This window comes from Phaenicophaeus curvirostris, chromosome 1 (genome assembly GCF_032191515.1).
Source record: "Phaenicophaeus curvirostris isolate KB17595 chromosome 1, BPBGC_Pcur_1.0, whole genome shotgun sequence".
NCBI classification, from domain to species: domain Eukaryota; kingdom Metazoa; phylum Chordata; class Aves; order Cuculiformes; family Cuculidae; genus Phaenicophaeus; species Phaenicophaeus curvirostris.
In genome coordinates, this window is record NC_091392.1 from 43,506,609 (window position 1) to 43,522,763 (window position 16,155).

General features: G+C 57.8%; 2 protein-coding genes across 2 annotated transcripts in view; one reads left to right on the plus strand and one right to left on the minus strand.

Moving 5' to 3' along the window:
• The window catches only part of SYNGR1 (synaptogyrin 1), a 360,929-nt gene that overhangs the window by 154,456 nt on the left and 190,318 nt on the right, over positions 1 to 16,155 (minus strand). The gene's annotated exons all lie outside the window — the stretch shown is intronic.
• NPTXR (neuronal pentraxin receptor) lies at positions 2,956 to 15,933 on the plus strand. The gene is made up of 5 exons (XM_069855615.1): positions 2,956 to 3,628; positions 13,999 to 14,221; positions 14,340 to 14,584; positions 14,902 to 15,081; positions 15,474 to 15,933. The coding sequence occupies exons 1-5, from the start codon at positions 3,065 to 3,067 to the stop codon at positions 15,696 to 15,698; spliced, it is 1,437 nt and encodes a 478-aa protein (XP_069711716.1). The 5' UTR covers positions 2,956 to 3,064; the 3' UTR covers positions 15,699 to 15,933.

Genomic DNA, 16,155 nt, shown 5'->3' on the forward strand with positions numbered 1-16,155 from the left:
CTCTGAGAGCCACAGGTGAGCCCTGTCCTGTGGTGACATGCCTTGGCTGGTTGGGAGCAGGGAACACTGCCCATCGGAGCCGAACACAGCCAAGGTGTTGTGCTATTCCTGTCAGGCTGTCAGGCTGGGTCATGGGGCAGCAGCTGCAGCGAAGCCCTTTTGTCTCATTAGGGTGGCCCTGGGTGTGCGCCTGAGCTGGGTGATAAGCTTTTGGGGGGGTGAAATTCACAACCATAGAGGCCTGAGGTTACCTTCCCCTGGGAAAAGGCTCTCCCCTTTCCTCACCCCTGCTACTTGTGGGCTTGATCATAAGGAAATGGCCAGAGCTTCCCCTGCCTGGTGAGTGGCTGCCTTGTTCCCACGGAGGAGATTGGAGGGGCCGCGATGCACCTGCTGGGTCCCGAGTAGGCTGATCTAATTCCTTTGGTGCCAGCAGAACAGCCCGAATGTCCCTTTCACACAGAGGCCCTGGTGGGGCGGCCACTTGGTCCACCTTGCCCTGCCTGCAGCCAAACCTTAGGACAGCTGCCAGCCCGAGAAAGCCTTTGGGTGTTAATTAGGTGGAAGAAAATCCCTTAATCCCCGTCCCTCTGGGCTGAATCTATGAGCTCTAGTTAAAACCAGCTTCTGTCACCAATCCTGCTCAAAACTGGGCTCCCCGTTGCCTCCCCTCCGTGTCATCACCCACAGGAGGGCAGGGGGTCAGCGTCACCCTGTCCTTGCAGAGCCTACTGCCCACCGAGCAGCTTTGAATTGTTATTCCTGGGACAGGGAGGCTGCTCCGGCTCCTCATCAGTCTGAGTCATCACCCCCTGTGAAAACCTATTTTTGCTGCCTCTTTGTCTCCAGGAAGAAATCGTGGTCCTTGTTGAGCGAGAGGCACAGGTTGGCACCCCAGGAATGCTGAGCCCTGCCCTGCTGCAGCTCGCAGCTCTTCCACCTCCTGGCACGGGCTAGTGGGTCAGAACTGGTGTGCAGGGGCTCCCCCACTGCTGGGATTAACCTCACCACTGTGACCCTGCAGCCTTTGCCAGTAAATCTGGGTGGCCAGGCCAGTGAAAAGGTCCCCAGTACAGCATCGCTTCTCCCAGCCTGGCACCCAGAAAGCCTTGTGAGGTGTTTTTTCACAGGACATCCAGGTAAAGGAGGCTCTTCCCATCCTGGTCTGCACCCTGTGAGGGAGAGTGCTCTGGTCCAGCACCCACAGGGGTTCATTTTGAATCCACTCCTGCCTGGCCACCAGGAGAGCTGGGCCTTTGCGGGGTGGTGCATAGCCTCTTTTTATGGTGTGGATTGCAGATTTCCATTTTCTTTGCACCCTGCACCATCACCCACTTGTCCCAGTACTCTGAGCTCTCATCTGTCCCAGGTGCTCACTGCCTGTTGCTGGGTGTTCTCCACATCCACCTTCTCCCCATGCCTCTGCTTTTCTCCCTCTTTTTTGCCCTCATTTCTCCTTCTTCCTTAAACCACTCCATCCAGCATCCTCCCCTCATCCCTGCAGCCTCCCAAGCCCTGCAAGGTAGTGCGAGGATTTTGAGGAGCTGGGGATGGAATGTGCTCTGTGGGGAGAGGCAGTGACCGTGCCCAGCGCTTGCACAAAGCCGAATTTGAGGAGCCTTTGGAGCTCCCTCTCTGTGCATGCCTGGGAGAGGAGAAGATATCATCTTTACTGCTGTTTCATATCCAGCTCTGGAGCTGTTTTAAACACACATGCTGCTGCTTCCCTGCTGCCTAGGAAGGATTTCCTGCCGGTACTGAGTGGAGCTTAAAAACGATTCTTTTTTGCTTTCCCTCCACTGCTCGTCTTTGCTTGGCTCGGCTGCGGAGCTGAGGCCCTGGTGTGACTGAGCAGGGAGAGGGCACAGCACAGCTTCTGTCCACTGAGCGAGCGTGCTCTCGGAGCAAGGAGAAAGCAGGTGTCTGAAGTATCTTCTTTATGTGTGATTTAGGAAAAAAAGTGATGGTATGGGAAGATCAAATGTAGGCATTTATTTCCCAAATGGGTGGTGTGGGCAGAGGGTGAAGCGTCCCATGGCTGCTCTGTGCAACAGCCGGGTCTGGGGGGGGAAACCAGGACAGCCACCCTGCCACCTCCCAGAAGAAGAATTTTTAAGAGTTGGAAGGTTGATGGCTTAATTTTTCAGAGGAAGGCAAAGAGGGAAAGGCTCAGCAGCAGCCCAAAAGGCCCTCACGAGGGACACCTGACTGCGAGGTGTTGATAGCAAGGGGCCCTTTCTTTCCAGCCTAAGCACCTCGCAAGGGAAAATCCTTCCTTGGGCTGTCCCGGAGGAGCATCCTCTCGCTGGAGGCTGATTTCAGCCAGCCAGAGCCTAAGATGACCCTGTCCCCCGGTGCCCCTCACCTCCCCGTCCCTGGGTGTCCTCAGAGCGCCGCTTGTCCACTCACCTCCCACCCTTGACCCCCTCGCCCTTGCAGCCCGAGGGTGGAATGCTCGGTTCTGGGAAAGGAGTCTCTAGGAGGGCAGGGCTGGGAGGATCCCGGAGAGGGATCCTCGGTGCAGGGAGGGATGCTTGGTGCGGGCAAGGATGCTCAGTGCAGGAGGGATGCTTGGTTAAGGAAGGATGCTCTGTGTGGGGAGGGATGCTCAGTGAAGGAGGGATGCTCGGTGCAGGGAGGGATGCTCTGTGCAGGGAGGGATGCTCGGTGAAGGAGGGACGCTCGGTGCGGGAGGGATGCTCGGTGAAGGAGGGATGCTCGGTGCAGGGAGGGATGCTCGGTGCAGGAGGGATGCTCGGTGCGGGAGGGATGCTCGGTGCGGGAGGGATGCTCGGAGCGGGGCGGGGGGTCCCTAAGAAGGCAGAGCCGAGCGGGGCGGGGGCGGCGCGCTGCGTGCGGCCCCGCCCGGCGTTTATAAGCGCGGCGCGGCCGAGCGGGGCCGGTGCCGGTACGGTCCTCCCAGTCCGTCCGCCCGTCCGTCCGTCCGTCCGTCCGTCCCTCGCCTCCCCCTCCCCTCCCCGCTTCGTTTTCTCGCCGTCCGCGGGCTCGGGCCCCCCCAACCGCTGCCACCCTGAAGTTTCTGGCGGTGCTGCTGGCGGCGGGCATGCTGGCTTTCCTCGGGGCCATCATCTGCATCATCGCCAGCGTCCACCCGGCCGGCTCCGGCCCCGCCGCCCCCGCCGCCGACAATGACTCCGCCGCCGCCGCCGCCGCCGCGCTGCTGCCCGCGGGCGACAAGGGTCTGGGGGCGCTGCACGGCCCCGCCGAGGCTCTGGCCAGCGCGGGGCCTCGGCTGCCGGGGGCGCCGCCGCTGCTGAGCCGGTTCGTGTGCACCCCGCTCAGCGCCGAGTGCCCCGACGGCGGCCCCGGCCCCGAGGAGCTGCTGGCGCTGCGCAGCGCGGCCGCCCAGCTGCGCCGCACGGCGCTGGAGCAGAAGGAGCGGATCCGCATGGACCAGGAGACCATCCGGGAGCTCACCGGCAAGCTGAGCCGCTGCGAGGGCGGCCTGAGGAGCGACACGGCGCCTCCCCAACCCGCCGCCGCCGCCGCCGGGCTCCGCGCCGCCCCGCGCCCCGCAACCATGGGGCACCCGCCCGCGGAGCCGCCCGCCGTGCGGCAGCTGGAGGAGGCCGTGCGGGCCCTGCAGGAGCGCATCGACCGCATCGAGGTGAGAGAGGGCAACGGGGAACGGGGAAAGGGGGTACCGGTGGGGAAAGGTGCGCCCCGGGGGCTGGAAAGGGGATGCTCCTGACAGGGGAAGATGCTCCCGCCGGGGAGAGATGCTCCCGCCGGGGAAAGATGCTCCCGCCGGGGAAAGATGCTTCTGCCAGGGAAAGATGCTTCTGGGGGTCTGAAAGGGGGTACTTCTGACAGGGGAAGATAATCCCGGAGTCTGGAAAGGGTTGCTTCTGACAGAGGAGGGTGCTCCCACCAGGGAAAGATACTCTAGGGGGTCTGGAAGGGGATGCTCCTGACAGGGGAAGATGCTCCTTGGAGTCTGGAAAGGGATGCTCCTGACAGAGGAAGATGCTCCCGCTGGGGAAGATGCTCCCACCAGGGAAAGATACTCCAGGGGGTCTGGAAAGGGATGCTCCGACTGGGGAAAGGTGCTCCCAGGGGTCTGGAAGGGGATGCTCCTGACAGGGGAAGATGCTCCTGGGAGTCTGGAAAGGGATGCTCCTGGCAGAGGAAGATGCTCCCGCCGGGGAAGATGCTCCCACCAGGGAAAGATACTCCAGGGGGTCTGGAAAGGGATGCTCCGGCTGGGGAAAGATGCTCCTGAGGGTCTGGAAGGGGATGCTCCTGACAGGGGAAAGATGCTTCCACCAGGGAAAGATGCTCCCAGGGGTCTAGAAGGGGATGCTCCTGACAGGGGAAAGATTCTCCCACCAGGGGAAGATACTCCAGGGGGTCTGGAAAGGGATGCTCCGGCTGGGGAAAGATGCTCCTGGGGGCCTGGAAAGGGATGCTTCTGACAGAGGAGGGTGCTCCTGACAGGAGAAGCTGCTCCCGGGGACCTGGAAAGGGATGCTCCTGACAGGGGAAAGATGCTCCCGCCAGGGAAAAATGCTCCTGGGGATGTGGAAGGGGATGTTCCTGACAGGGAAGATGCTCCTGAGGGTCTGGAAAGGGATGCTTCCGACAGCAGAAGATGCTTCCATCAGGGGAAGATGCTCCCACCAGGGAAAGATGCTCCCACCAGGGAAAGATGCTCCCGGGGGCCTGGCAAGGGATGCTCCTGACAGGGGAAGATGCTCTCGGGGTTTGGAAGGGGATGCTCCTGCCAGGGAAAGATGTTCCTGCCAGGGAAAGATGCTTCTAGGGGTCTGGAAACGGATGCTCCTAACAGCAGAAGATGCTTGCGACAGGGGAAGATTGTCCCACCAGGGAAAGATGCTCCTGGGGGTCTGGAAAGGGATGCTCCTGCCGGGGGAAGGTGCTCCAACTGGGGAAAGATGCTCCAGGGGGTATGGAAGGGGATGTTCCCGCCACGGAAAGATGGTCCTAACAGGGGAAGATGTTCCAGGGGGCTTGGAAAGGGATGCTCCTAACAGGGGAAGATGCTTTCAGGGGTCTGGAAGGGGATGCTCCTGCTAGGGAAAGACTCTCCTGGGGACTTGGAAAGGGATGCTCCCATTGCGGAAGATTCTCCCAGGGGTCTGGAAAGGGATGGTCCTGGCAGGGGAAGATGCTCCCACCAGAGAACGATGCTTCCGGGGATATGGGGAGAATGCTGATGCCAGGGAAGATGCTCCTGGTGGTCTGACGGTGACGCTCCCACCCGAGAAAGATAATCCTGGGGGTCTGGAAGGGGATGCTCCTGGGGTTCCGGAATGTGGTGCTCCCACCAGGGGAAGATGCTCCTGAGGGTCAGGATTGGGGAAGATGTTCCTGGAGGTCAGGTCTCGGGGGCGTTGCTCCTACTAGGGAAAGATGTTCCCGGAGGTCAGGTCTCGGGGGCGTTGCTCCTACTAGGGAAAGATGTTCCCAGCATCTAGGTGGGGATGCTCGTGGGGGAAGGTGCTCCCTGGGGTCTGGAAAGGGATGCTTCTGCCAGGAAATATGCTCTCGGAGGTCTAGGGGGATAATGCTCCCACAGGAGGAATATGTTCCCACAGGTCTAGGCAGGAGATGCTCCCGGGGAAAGATGTTCCCAGGAGTCTGGAGGGGGATGCTCCCGATGGGAGAAGGTGCTCCTGGGGGTTCTGGGGTGGGATGATCCCAAGGGTTTGGGAGGGCAATGCACCTGCTGGGGAATATGCTTCTGCAGGTCTAGGCAGAAGATGCTCCCAGGTAAAGGTGTTCCTGGGGGTATGAGGGAGGATGGTCCCCACAATCCATTCCCCAACCATGCTGCCACCTGCACCTCAAACCAGCTCGTCCCCTTCGTATGGTGTCAGGAAGGTTGGCCTCACCCTGCTTTTCTCAGAGGCCCCTGCCCAAGGGCAAGGGGGTCGCCTTCAGCCTCCTTTTCTTCCCTCCATGCAGGGTGGTCCCAAGGGGCCAGGGCTGCCCTGCTTTCCCCAGCCTGCGTCCACTTGCCCCATAGCACCCACCAAGGCCTCTACTGGGGCAAGGGCGTCAGCTTCTCAGCTGTCCTTTGGCAGAAAGGTAAATCCTGTCTGGCCCCGTTGCAGTTATGAATAAGACATCTCACAAAATAAAGCGTGGTGGCACCTGTCATGAGTGCATCACCTCTCCCCTTGGCCCCTACTCTGTAGCATCCATGCAGCGTGTGACCAGTGGGCTGAGTCCTGGCCTGGCTGCAAACCAGAGGCACCAAAGGCTCTATCGGTGACCCCTGGGGTGGGACTGACCGTCGGGTGCATGTGTGTATTGATTTATTTGTGCTGATGTGGGCCCAGCAGTCATATAGACCTTGGCAGAATTTGTGGGGTATGCACAGGGCAGTAGTTTGGGTGCATGAGAGCTGCTGGGGGGAACTTGCCTGCTTTACCTGGGAGCATTGCTCCGGGTGTCCCATCTTTTCTGGGCGTTGTGCCCTCAGGTCTGCTGGATACCTGCAAGGAGCCTCCTGCAAGTCCACAACTTATTTATCTTCCAGCTTGGTTCCCTGTTGCACTCTCCACTCCTCCACAGAGCAAGGAGCTGTGAGAGGGGGATCAGTCAGCACCCAATGGCAGCACCCCAGGACCTCATGGAGTCCCTCTTCTCAGCTTTGCCCTTCTGCCCCCCTCATGACAGCCACATGGGTGCAGTAGCAGCAGACCATGGGTGGAAAATTCAGAACTGCTAATCATAGAATCATAGAATCACCAGGTTGGAAAAGACCCACTGGATCATCGAGTCCAACCATTCCTATCAATCACTAAACCATGCCCCTCAGCACCTCGTCCACCCATCTTTTAAACACCTCCAGGGAAGGTGACTCAACCACCTCCCTGGGCAGCCTGTTCCAGTGCCCAATGACCCTTTCCGTGAAAATTTTTTTCCTGATGTCCAGCCTAAACCTCCCCTGGCAGGGCTTGAGGCCATTCCCTCTTGTCCTGTCCCCTGTCACTTGGGAGAAGAGGCCAGCTCCCTCCTCTCCACAACCTCCTTTCAGGTAGTTGTAGAGAGCAATGAGGTCTCTCCTCAGCCTCCTCTTCTCCAGGCTAAACAACCCCAGCTCTCTCAGCTGATGATGCGGGCTGAGAAATCAGACTGGGAGAGAGGGCTGTTGTAATGGATTGAGATATGAACAGGGGTAGAAAGGTGAGGAAAGGCAAGTAAACACATGCTCACAGGAGGGGGAAAAAGCTGGAGACTGGAGGAAGTGCCTGTGAGCTGCCAGGGTAACGCACACACATGCACAGCAAGAGGCAGGCGTGGGGAGTGGGATGTGCAGAATGGCTGAGCACGGTGCCCAGAGCCCAGTGCACCCAAAGGGAGAGACAGAATCACCCAGAAAACCCTTTGCAGCCCCAAACAAACAGATTCCCAGGAGCAGAATAACACAACTGGGCTAAGAAATGCATGTGCAAGCAGCAGGTGTGCTCACCCTGAAATAAGGGGAGAAAAAGAAGCCTCATGAGGACCAGGCAATGCATGGTGGGATGCTGCCCAGTATATTAGTTTGAACCTTGAGGAGTGTTGGGCCTTTAGCTTTTCTCTGGCCATACTCTCCCTCTTCTCCAAGGGGCAGCATCACCCATAGAATCATAGAATCATAGAATCACCAGGTTGGAAAAGACCCACAGGATCATCGAGTCCAACCATTCCTATCAAACACTAAACCATGCCCCTTAGCACCTCATCCACCCGTGCCTTAAACACCTCCAGGGAAGGTGAATCAACCACCTCCCTGGGCAGCCTCTGCCAGTGCCCAATGACCCTTTCCGTGAAAATTTTTTTCCTGATGTCCAGCCTGAACCTCCCCTGGCGGAGCTTGAGGCCATTCCCTTTCGTCCTGTCCCCTGTCACTTGGGAGAAGAGGCCAGCTCCCTCCTCTTCACAACCTTCTTTCAGGTAGTTGTAGAGAGCAATGATGTCTTCAGTCTCCTCTTCTCCAGGCTACCTGGAGCTACCCTGGCCATTCTCCTGGGGTTTCTGGTGGTAGTGGTAGGTTTGAGGTGGAAGGGGGTGAAGCTCTCGAAGGCCAGAGCAGGCTTCTGTGGGCCCAAGGAACCTGAAGCAGTGCTGGGTTGAGGCTTACACGCATACACATACTGATGAGGAAGACGAGCAGCACGTTGCCAAAAACATTGCCTTCTGTGCTGCTGGGGACCTGAGGGTCCCAAGGCTGCCCTGCAGGGGAGATGCAGCACCTCACGGCTTGGCGAGCCCTGCCAGTTCGGAAAAATAGGGCAGCGTGTCGCAGGCAGGCTGGACTTTGGCTGCCCGGGCTCCAGGCTGCTATAAGACACTGCCTGGGCCAGCTTGGTAACAGCCAAAGCTTGGCCAGCTGAGCCCTGTGATCACACCGTGGCTGTTCTGTGATGTTTTCCTTTGTCCCCGCACATATAAGCAGACACCTAAAACTTGACAGTGCGGTGCCTGCACCTCTCCATCCCACATGGCTTGGTCTGTTGGCTTCAGGAACCTTCCCGGGACCCCCCGTGGCAAGGGGGGCAGCACCAGCAACTCTCCTAAAGGTTGGTGGTGATAGCCTCAAAAGGTGCCCTGGATGGGGACAGTCCCAGGGTGGCCACCAGCATGCCAGAGGCTCTGCGAAATCCAGCGGGAGGGATGGAACGAGAGGAAATGCTGGCAAAGCCCATGGTGGCTTAGTCTCCGGAGAAGGATGATACAAAAAAGCCATGGGCCCTCTCCTGGGGAGGCTGTGTCCCAGGGCATCTCCCAGCTGGCAGCAGGTTTGCCGGCAAGGATTACTGCCGGAGGCTCTGGAGCCAGGGTTGCGGGGAGGGGGGCTGGTGGAAGATCGCTGAGCTAATCTGGGCACTGTCGGCCCTGGCTGTAAGGCATAACGAGATTTATCGGTGCACTGAAAAGCCTATTAAGTCATTTCATTCTTAATTTTTGCACCGCTGCAGCAGGGTTTCCCGGGGTGGGGGGATGCGGGAAGGGCTCCCATGGGCTCACTCTTTGCCCCTGCCGTGTCAGCTTGGATGAGCTAACGCAGGCGCAGTGCTCACACGGGGACATCTTCCCTCACCTCCTCTTAACCTCCCCCCGCCAAGGCATTGCTTGTCTTCTCCTCGTGTGCAGCAGCCTGGCTCAGCCTTTTCCTCCTGGTTCTGAGGGGTCCCTCCGCAGTGTCCGTGCACTCAGGTGCATTTGGCAAGCAGAGCTGGCAGGCCCAGATGCTCCTTTCCCAGGCTTTTAATTACTGCTGTTAATGGAGACGGAGTGGTTTCAGAGCGAGGAAGGAACTGTCTCAGTCCCCTGGGCTGTGCTGGGGTGCAAATGCCCTCCTTGTCCCTCAGAAGGGAACACAAGCAGGTGGGAGGAAAATCCAACAGGACCTGGACTTGGAAGAGCCATAACAGTCTGCATGTGGCCGTGCTGGCCTGGCTGTGCTGTTGCGGCTGATGACGGGGCTGCTGGCACCAAACTTGCAGGTATGGGCACGGGAGGGTGCTGGCTGCCTCTCTCCTGCCTCTGTCTCCGGCAGAGAGGGGATAGATATCCCCAAATCCTGAAACCTCTGGGTGCTGAGCGAGGTTTGATCGGGAATGGGTAGCGAGCTCTTCTCTTGCAAGGAGGAGAAGAGTAGAAAGGCCAACGCATCCCTGCTTACCACCCACCCTGGACAGTCCCTCCTAGACTGGGTCTGAAAGCGAATGAAAAGGTGGCAGGGTCCAAAACCCCTGGTACAGCAGGTGTGCTATCTCACAGCACCGCGCATCCTGTGGCGGGCAGGAGGGGAGGATTCATGGCTTCAGGGAAGGGGATGTGGCTGCTGTGTGCACGTACCCAACTCAGCGTCGTGATTCCAGGGCATCATCCCACAAGCTTCGTCCTCTGGTCCTGCCCACCCTGTCCCAGCAGCTAAGGTGTTGTGCTGGCAGCCGAGGGGGAGCAGCGGAGCCCAGATTTGCGGGTGCATTAGTAAATGAAGCCCTGATCTCCTTACATAAATCAAAGTGTGTTTGCCAACTGAGGGCTGCAGCCCGAGCGAGCGCACGCCGACGTGGCTGTCCCAGCCCCCTGCCTCCCCCTCCCCACCCCCTGCCAGCCACTGACATTTAATGTGATTAATATTACCTGGCATCTTTCAATCTTTTCTGCCGGCTCCGGCGGCCAAAACGCGTCGAACAAGCCTCCCCCGCACCCCCTGCCCACTCCCCTGCTGCCTGCACGGTGGCAGATGGGAAGCCAGGCGGCTGCTGAACAGCCGGGGAGAAGGCGCTTCCCCCTCTCTCCCCTCCCCAAAGGTCACTGGTAGGTAACAGCTGCACAGCTGGCGTTAATAAATTGGCAAATAATTCGATTTGGGAGAAAGATGCTCAAACGACAAGTCAGAGATGCGGAGGACGGTTAGAGGATGCAGAGGACGGTTAGAAGATGTGGAGAGGATGCAACCCAGCTCAGCACCAGGGAGATCGTTTGGCGTGTCCTGGCTTTGGGGTGTGGAATACGGAGGTCTGTGTTCCTGTCTGGGCATGGTCTGGCTGTGAGGACGATAGGGTGGCCCCCAAACTCTGCTGATGAGGGTAGCAGCTGCATCCCTTGCCATGAGGAATATGGGGCCAGCAGTGGTTTGAACAGTTGTGTGGGTCTGGCTGCTGGTGCCCTGACTGGAGGAGCTGGGAAGAGAAGATGGAAAAACTCAGGAAAAGGGAAGGAATTGGGCAAAAGGGGAGACAGCATGTGTGAGCACGGAGGGGAGCATCAGGAGATGCTCCAAAGCCAGAGAAATGAAAAAGCCCTAGGGAGAAAAGTTACAGAGGGGAGAAAATAGCAGCAGGGAGAAAAGCAGGAGGAAGGGGGAGGTAAAAAAAGAACTCACTACTGAATAATGTAGGGCAGGCTATCGGGGGCTAGCGAGAGTGACAAAAGCTCCCAGCCTTTTCTTTTTTTGTCATTAACAGATGGAGCCGTGCATGAAAGCAGGGACTAGGCTCCAAACCCACAGCTCGAGCAATCAAAGCGTGCAGCAGACAGGAGCGTGCCAGCCTCTGCTGCAGCCAGGCGGCCCGAAGGGATAAGAAAAGCTCTCAGAGTCCATGGGATGCAGACAAAAGAGGGGAAGGTGACCCCCCCCCATCCCACCTGCACTGCCCCCTGCCAACCCAACCAGCTTTATGTGGATATAAGCATGGGCAGTCGGAATTATCCCTGCCAGGAGGATGGAAATCAACCTTTCCACTCATCTTTCCTTCCCTCAGGCCATCTCTCCCCTGCCTTTCAGCTGGCTGCAACAGTGGATCCCCAGGAAACCCCCTGAAAAATAAGGGCTAAAGCCTCCTTCCCATTGGTTAATCTCTCTCTGTTTTACATAGACAAAAGGCAAGATGCTCTTTGCTGAGTGCTTTTCCCTTCCCAGAGGAGTTTTGCTCTCTGTGAGAGCATCCTCAGCAGCTTCAGAACAAGCCAGCACTGAGAGCTGGTGTTTGGTGTGTGGTCAGGATTGGCAGATACCCCCTGCACAACCTCTTTTTCCACAATTGATTTTGGCTCTCAGTGTTGGTTTTCCTTACAAAACCTGTCCTGGCAGATCCTGTTGGAGGCTTTTCCAGACCCCGGGGTGTTGGAGCCACGCTCTTGGTTGCAGCCTGAGTGTGTTCCTGCCCGGTGCAGGGCCATTCATGCTCACACCAACACCATCTTCTTGTTTCTCTTCTCCCTGCTGTTCCCATCCACCAAATCCACGTCCTGCCCAGCCAAACCTGGCTTTCCTCTGGAAACGCACTCTCTGCTGCAGGGATGCATGAGCAGAGCAATCCTCCTGCGCTGGCAGATTCTGTATCCTGTGCCTCCAAGGGCTTCCAGGCACAGATTGATGATATCCTGTGGTGGTTTAGTGTTTGGTTTTGGGTTTTTTTTTTCTCTTTAGAGCAAAGATCCTGGCTTTGGTGAAAGAGCTGGAGGGAAGGGCTTTGGGGTTCAACAGGGATCAGGTGATGCATTGCCCATCAGGACCCTCCTCCTCCTGCCCTCCCCAGCATCCCTGGGAAGCTGCTCCAGTACCAGGGGGGTCTGGCTTTGGGTCAGTGTATCCAAACAACCCACCCGTGGTGCACAGTGCTGCTGCACTCCTGGAGGACTCTCTTTTTTTTCTCTTTCCAAATCATGGGTTGTGCAATAGTACAAATTCCTCCTGCATTCCCCTCCCTTCTTGTTCATGGTGGGTAGCAAAGGCTGGGGTGACATGCAGGGACATCTCCCTCTTTGTCTCTGTGTCTATGATCATCAGTTCCTCTCTATTCTGGAAAAGCAGAACATAGGGAAGAACCAAAATCTGGTGAGGGGGCTGGAGAACAAGTCTTACGAGGAGCGGCTGAGGGAACTGGGGTGGTTTAGCCTGGAGAAGAGGAGGCTGAGGGGAGACCTCATTGCTCTCTATAACTACCTGAAAGGAGGTTGGGGAGAGGAGGGAGCTGGCCTCTTCTCCCACGTGACAGGGGACAGGACAAGAGGGAATGGCCTCAAGCTCTGCCAGGGGAGGTTCAGGCTTGACATCAGAGAAAAATTTTTCACAGAAAGGGTCATTGGGCACTGGCAGAAGCTGCCCAGGGAGGTAGTTGAGTTCCCTTCCCTGGAGGTGTTTAAGGGACAGATGGATGAGGTGCTGAGGGGCATGGTTTAGTGATTGATAGGAATGGTTGGACTCGATGATCCTGTGGGTCTTTTCCAACCTGGTGATTCTGTGTGACCTCCTCCAAGACAGCTCCAAGACGAGGGAGTGATCTGTCCACATGAGCAGGTTTGGCAACACCCCATTTCCCACCAGCACAAGCTGCACAAATATCCATGGCTGAAGGAGCTGTGCTGACCCCTCTCAGTGCCACTCCAGCACCTTCAGGAAGGTCTGGCAGTGCATGGAAAGTGGTCATCATCTTTCCAAGCCCATGGTAGAGAGCCTGGCACCCCAAAGACAAAGGGAAAGGAAAGGGCTGCTATTTACAGAGAAACCCGAGGAGGGTGGTAAAGGAAAAACTTCTTCCTTCCAGCCTGGTTTGTTTCCAGCCAGGATGAGGTTTCCTAGTCAGGTGGGATATAGGATCTTTGCAGGGCATAGAATCATAGAATCACTAGGTTGGAAAGGACCCACTGCATCATCGAGTCCAACCATTCCCATCAATCACTAAACCACATCCCTGAGCAACCCATCCACCCGTCTTTTAAACACCTCCAGGGAAGGTGACTCAACCACCTCCCTGGGCAGCCTGTTCCAGTGCCCAATGACCCTTTCCGTGAAATATTTTTTCCTGATATCAAGCACAGTAGTGGCTGGAAGCATCTTCGCCAAGCACCAGGTTTTGGATCAGACCCTTTGGTCTGGGTTTTAACCCTGATGGGACAAGACACACTTGTTGTCCCCAGGTAATGGGTCACGTCTTGAGGACCAGAGACATGACAGCCTGGCCAGCGGCTCCACACCTCTGTGGCATCCCAGTGGCCTGCGAGAGGCCAGCTTATGCTTACAGAGAGCTACCTGCCTGACCTGGCACATGTGCACACACCCTCATGTGCCAGCTGAGCTGGGCTAAGAGGATTACAGCCCCGTCATGTGAAGTTAACACCTCAGCCTCGGTGAAGCAGCCTTATGAGTGGCAGGGAGGGGAGCTCAAAGTTTCTTCCTGTGTTGTTCTCTCCTTGTGGAAGGCTGCCCCCAGGATCAGAGCCAAGGGGTGACCCGAGCACCTGTGCATCCTATTCTTGCTCAGTCTCTGAAGTGGCAGAAAGTCATTAAGAGCAGAAAAGGTTCGTTTTGCAGTGACAAACTTGATGCGTGCTCTGAGAGGGGAGGTACAAAGTCAGCTGAAGGCTCTTGGAGTGCAGATGTGGGGCCGTTGTCCCAGCACTCCCCATGGTTGGGCATGTCCTTACTTAACCTCTTACAGTGACACCACGCTGAATTTTCTCTTTTCTCCCTCCTTTCCCCTCCATCGCGGCTGCTGGGGAGTGCAGCAGGAGCTGCCAGCCCGTGCCAACGGTTCGGTGCCCACTGCTCCGGCACTTGCTCGCGACGCCCTCCACACCAAGATGGAGCAGCTGGAGGAGCAGCTCCTCTCCAAGATCCTGACCCTGCAGAAGGAACGCCAGGCTGCAAACACTGACCGCAGCCAGCAGCAGCACAACATCGAGAAGGAGCTGAACGCCCTCCAAAACCGGGTGAAGGAGCTGGAACACGGTAAGTCTTGCCCCTCGAGGATGGAGATGGCATTGGTGGGGGGGGTCCTGAGACAAGCCACCTTCATCCCAACAACGGGTGCTGACCCTCCTCTCTCCCCCATATCCTTGACCTGTAGGACCACCAAGCTACAGCCCTCCTGACGCCTTCAAGGTGACCATCCCAGTGCAGAACAACTATATGTACGCCCGCATGAAGAAGAGCCTGCCAGAGCTCTATGCCTTCACCATCTGCATGTGGCTGAAGTCCAAGGCCCAGGCAGGGCTTGGTACCCCTTTCTCCTACTCTGTCCCAAGCCAAGCCAATGAGATCGTGCTGCTGGAGTGGGGTACCAACCCCCTGGAACTGCTCATCAATGACAAGGTCAGTCAAGTTGGAGGCAGGAGAGGAAGGAAGCCGCTGCCCTCACCTCCCTTGCCTAACCCCCCTGGGAAATGATGTTCCTGGCAGTACTGGAATGGAGGAGCTGGGAGGAAGGAGCCCAGAGTGGAGTGGGAAGGCAGGAGGATGGCTTGCTGGGTGGGATTTGGGAGAGAGAAGCAGCAGCCCATCCAGTTGTCTGTAGAATTTGGAATGCCCACACTGTAGGCATGGACCACTTGCTCTGCAAGGGGTTGGGGGGGACACCGGGGTCCTCTGCCTGTCCCAGTGAGTGCCAGGCTCTTGCTCTTCCCCCAAAGGTTGCCCAGCTGCCACTGAGCCTGAAAGACAAGGCCTGGCACCACGTCTGTGTCGCGTGGACCACCCGGGATGGCAAGTGGTCAGCATACCAGGATGGCGAGCAGCGGGGCGCTGGCGAGAACTTGGCCTCCTGGCACTCCATCAAGCCCCAGGGCATCATCATCCTAGGCCAGGAGCAGGTATGTGCTGGCATGATGCTGAGGGCTGCTGGTTGGCTTTGCTCCGGTGCAGAGCTGGCCAGGGGTGACAGCCCCAAATGGGGTTTGGGGAAGGGGGCATTGCAGGAAGGATGCTTCGGCAGCAGGGGTGAGGGATTCTCCTGCCCCATCTCTCCTGCCTCTGGGCAGTTCATGTGCACTCATCGTCATCTTCTTTTCCCCATCTCCATCCCTCCGTCCCCCATTTGCTTCCTGCCTTGCCTTCTTGCATCTCTACCCACTACTTCCATCCCCTCCTTGCCATTGGGTATCTTGTTCCCTTTCCACCTAAACTTCTCCCTCAACCCCTTCCCTGTTTGCCCACTGGATCCCATCCCTAACTCTGTCCCATCATCTCTCCCACTCTCTCCCAGGACACGTTGGGTGGCCGCTTTGATGCCACACAGGCTTTTGTGGGGGAGCTGGCACAGTTCAGCGTGTGGGACCACATGCTGGCACCGGCGGAGATCCTGGGCTTGGCCAACTGCACCTCCCACCTCCAAGGCAACGTGATCCAGTGGGACGACCAGGCAGTGGAGGTTTTTGGGGGCGCCAGCAAGGCGGGCTTTGCTGCCTGCGAGGAAGGGAGGAAAGCATGAGAGGCCCCTCACCCCCTCCCCAGTGCCAAGGAGCCTGGTGGCAGCCCTGGAGCAGGGAACCCCTCTTTCTCCTCCCCAACCATCAAGCCTCACTGTCACACTGGAGCGATGCTCAAGCCCTCCCGTGCCGGTGTTCCGGGAGGGAGGCAGGGGCCCCAGCAGCCTCCCTTTTGCCCCCGTGCCAGCAGTGTGGCTTGTCCCCCCATCCAGGCATGTCTGCCACTGGGTCTTGCCTTGTCCCACTTGTGTTTCAGGAGGACTTTGCCATGCCTGCAGGTGTCTCCCGTACGGTGAGAGTCCCTTCCTTTAGCCCCACCAGGCAGTGGGGAAGGAGACCTCCACTCGCCCCAAGTGCAGTCTGATCTCAGCGGAATGCCAGCTTGTGGGCATCCTCTGAGCACATGTCCTTTCCTTATTTATTTCTAGTGCCCTGCTCTCTGGTTTTGTGAGCCTGTGC

Excerpts from the sequence above, each read along its gene's own strand:
- NPTXR (XM_069855615.1), top strand. The coding sequence starts at position 3,065 with ATGCTGGCTTTCCTCGGGGCCATCATCTGCATCATCGCCAGCGTCCAC. Across the intron at positions 14,585-14,901 it reads AACTGCTCATCAATGACAAG|GTTGCCCAGCTGCCACTGAG; the intron begins GTCAGTCAAGTT and ends CTTCCCCCAAAG. Across the intron at positions 15,082-15,473 it reads TCATCCTAGGCCAGGAGCAG|GACACGTTGGGTGGCCGCTT; the intron begins GTATGTGCTGGC and ends ACTCTCTCCCAG.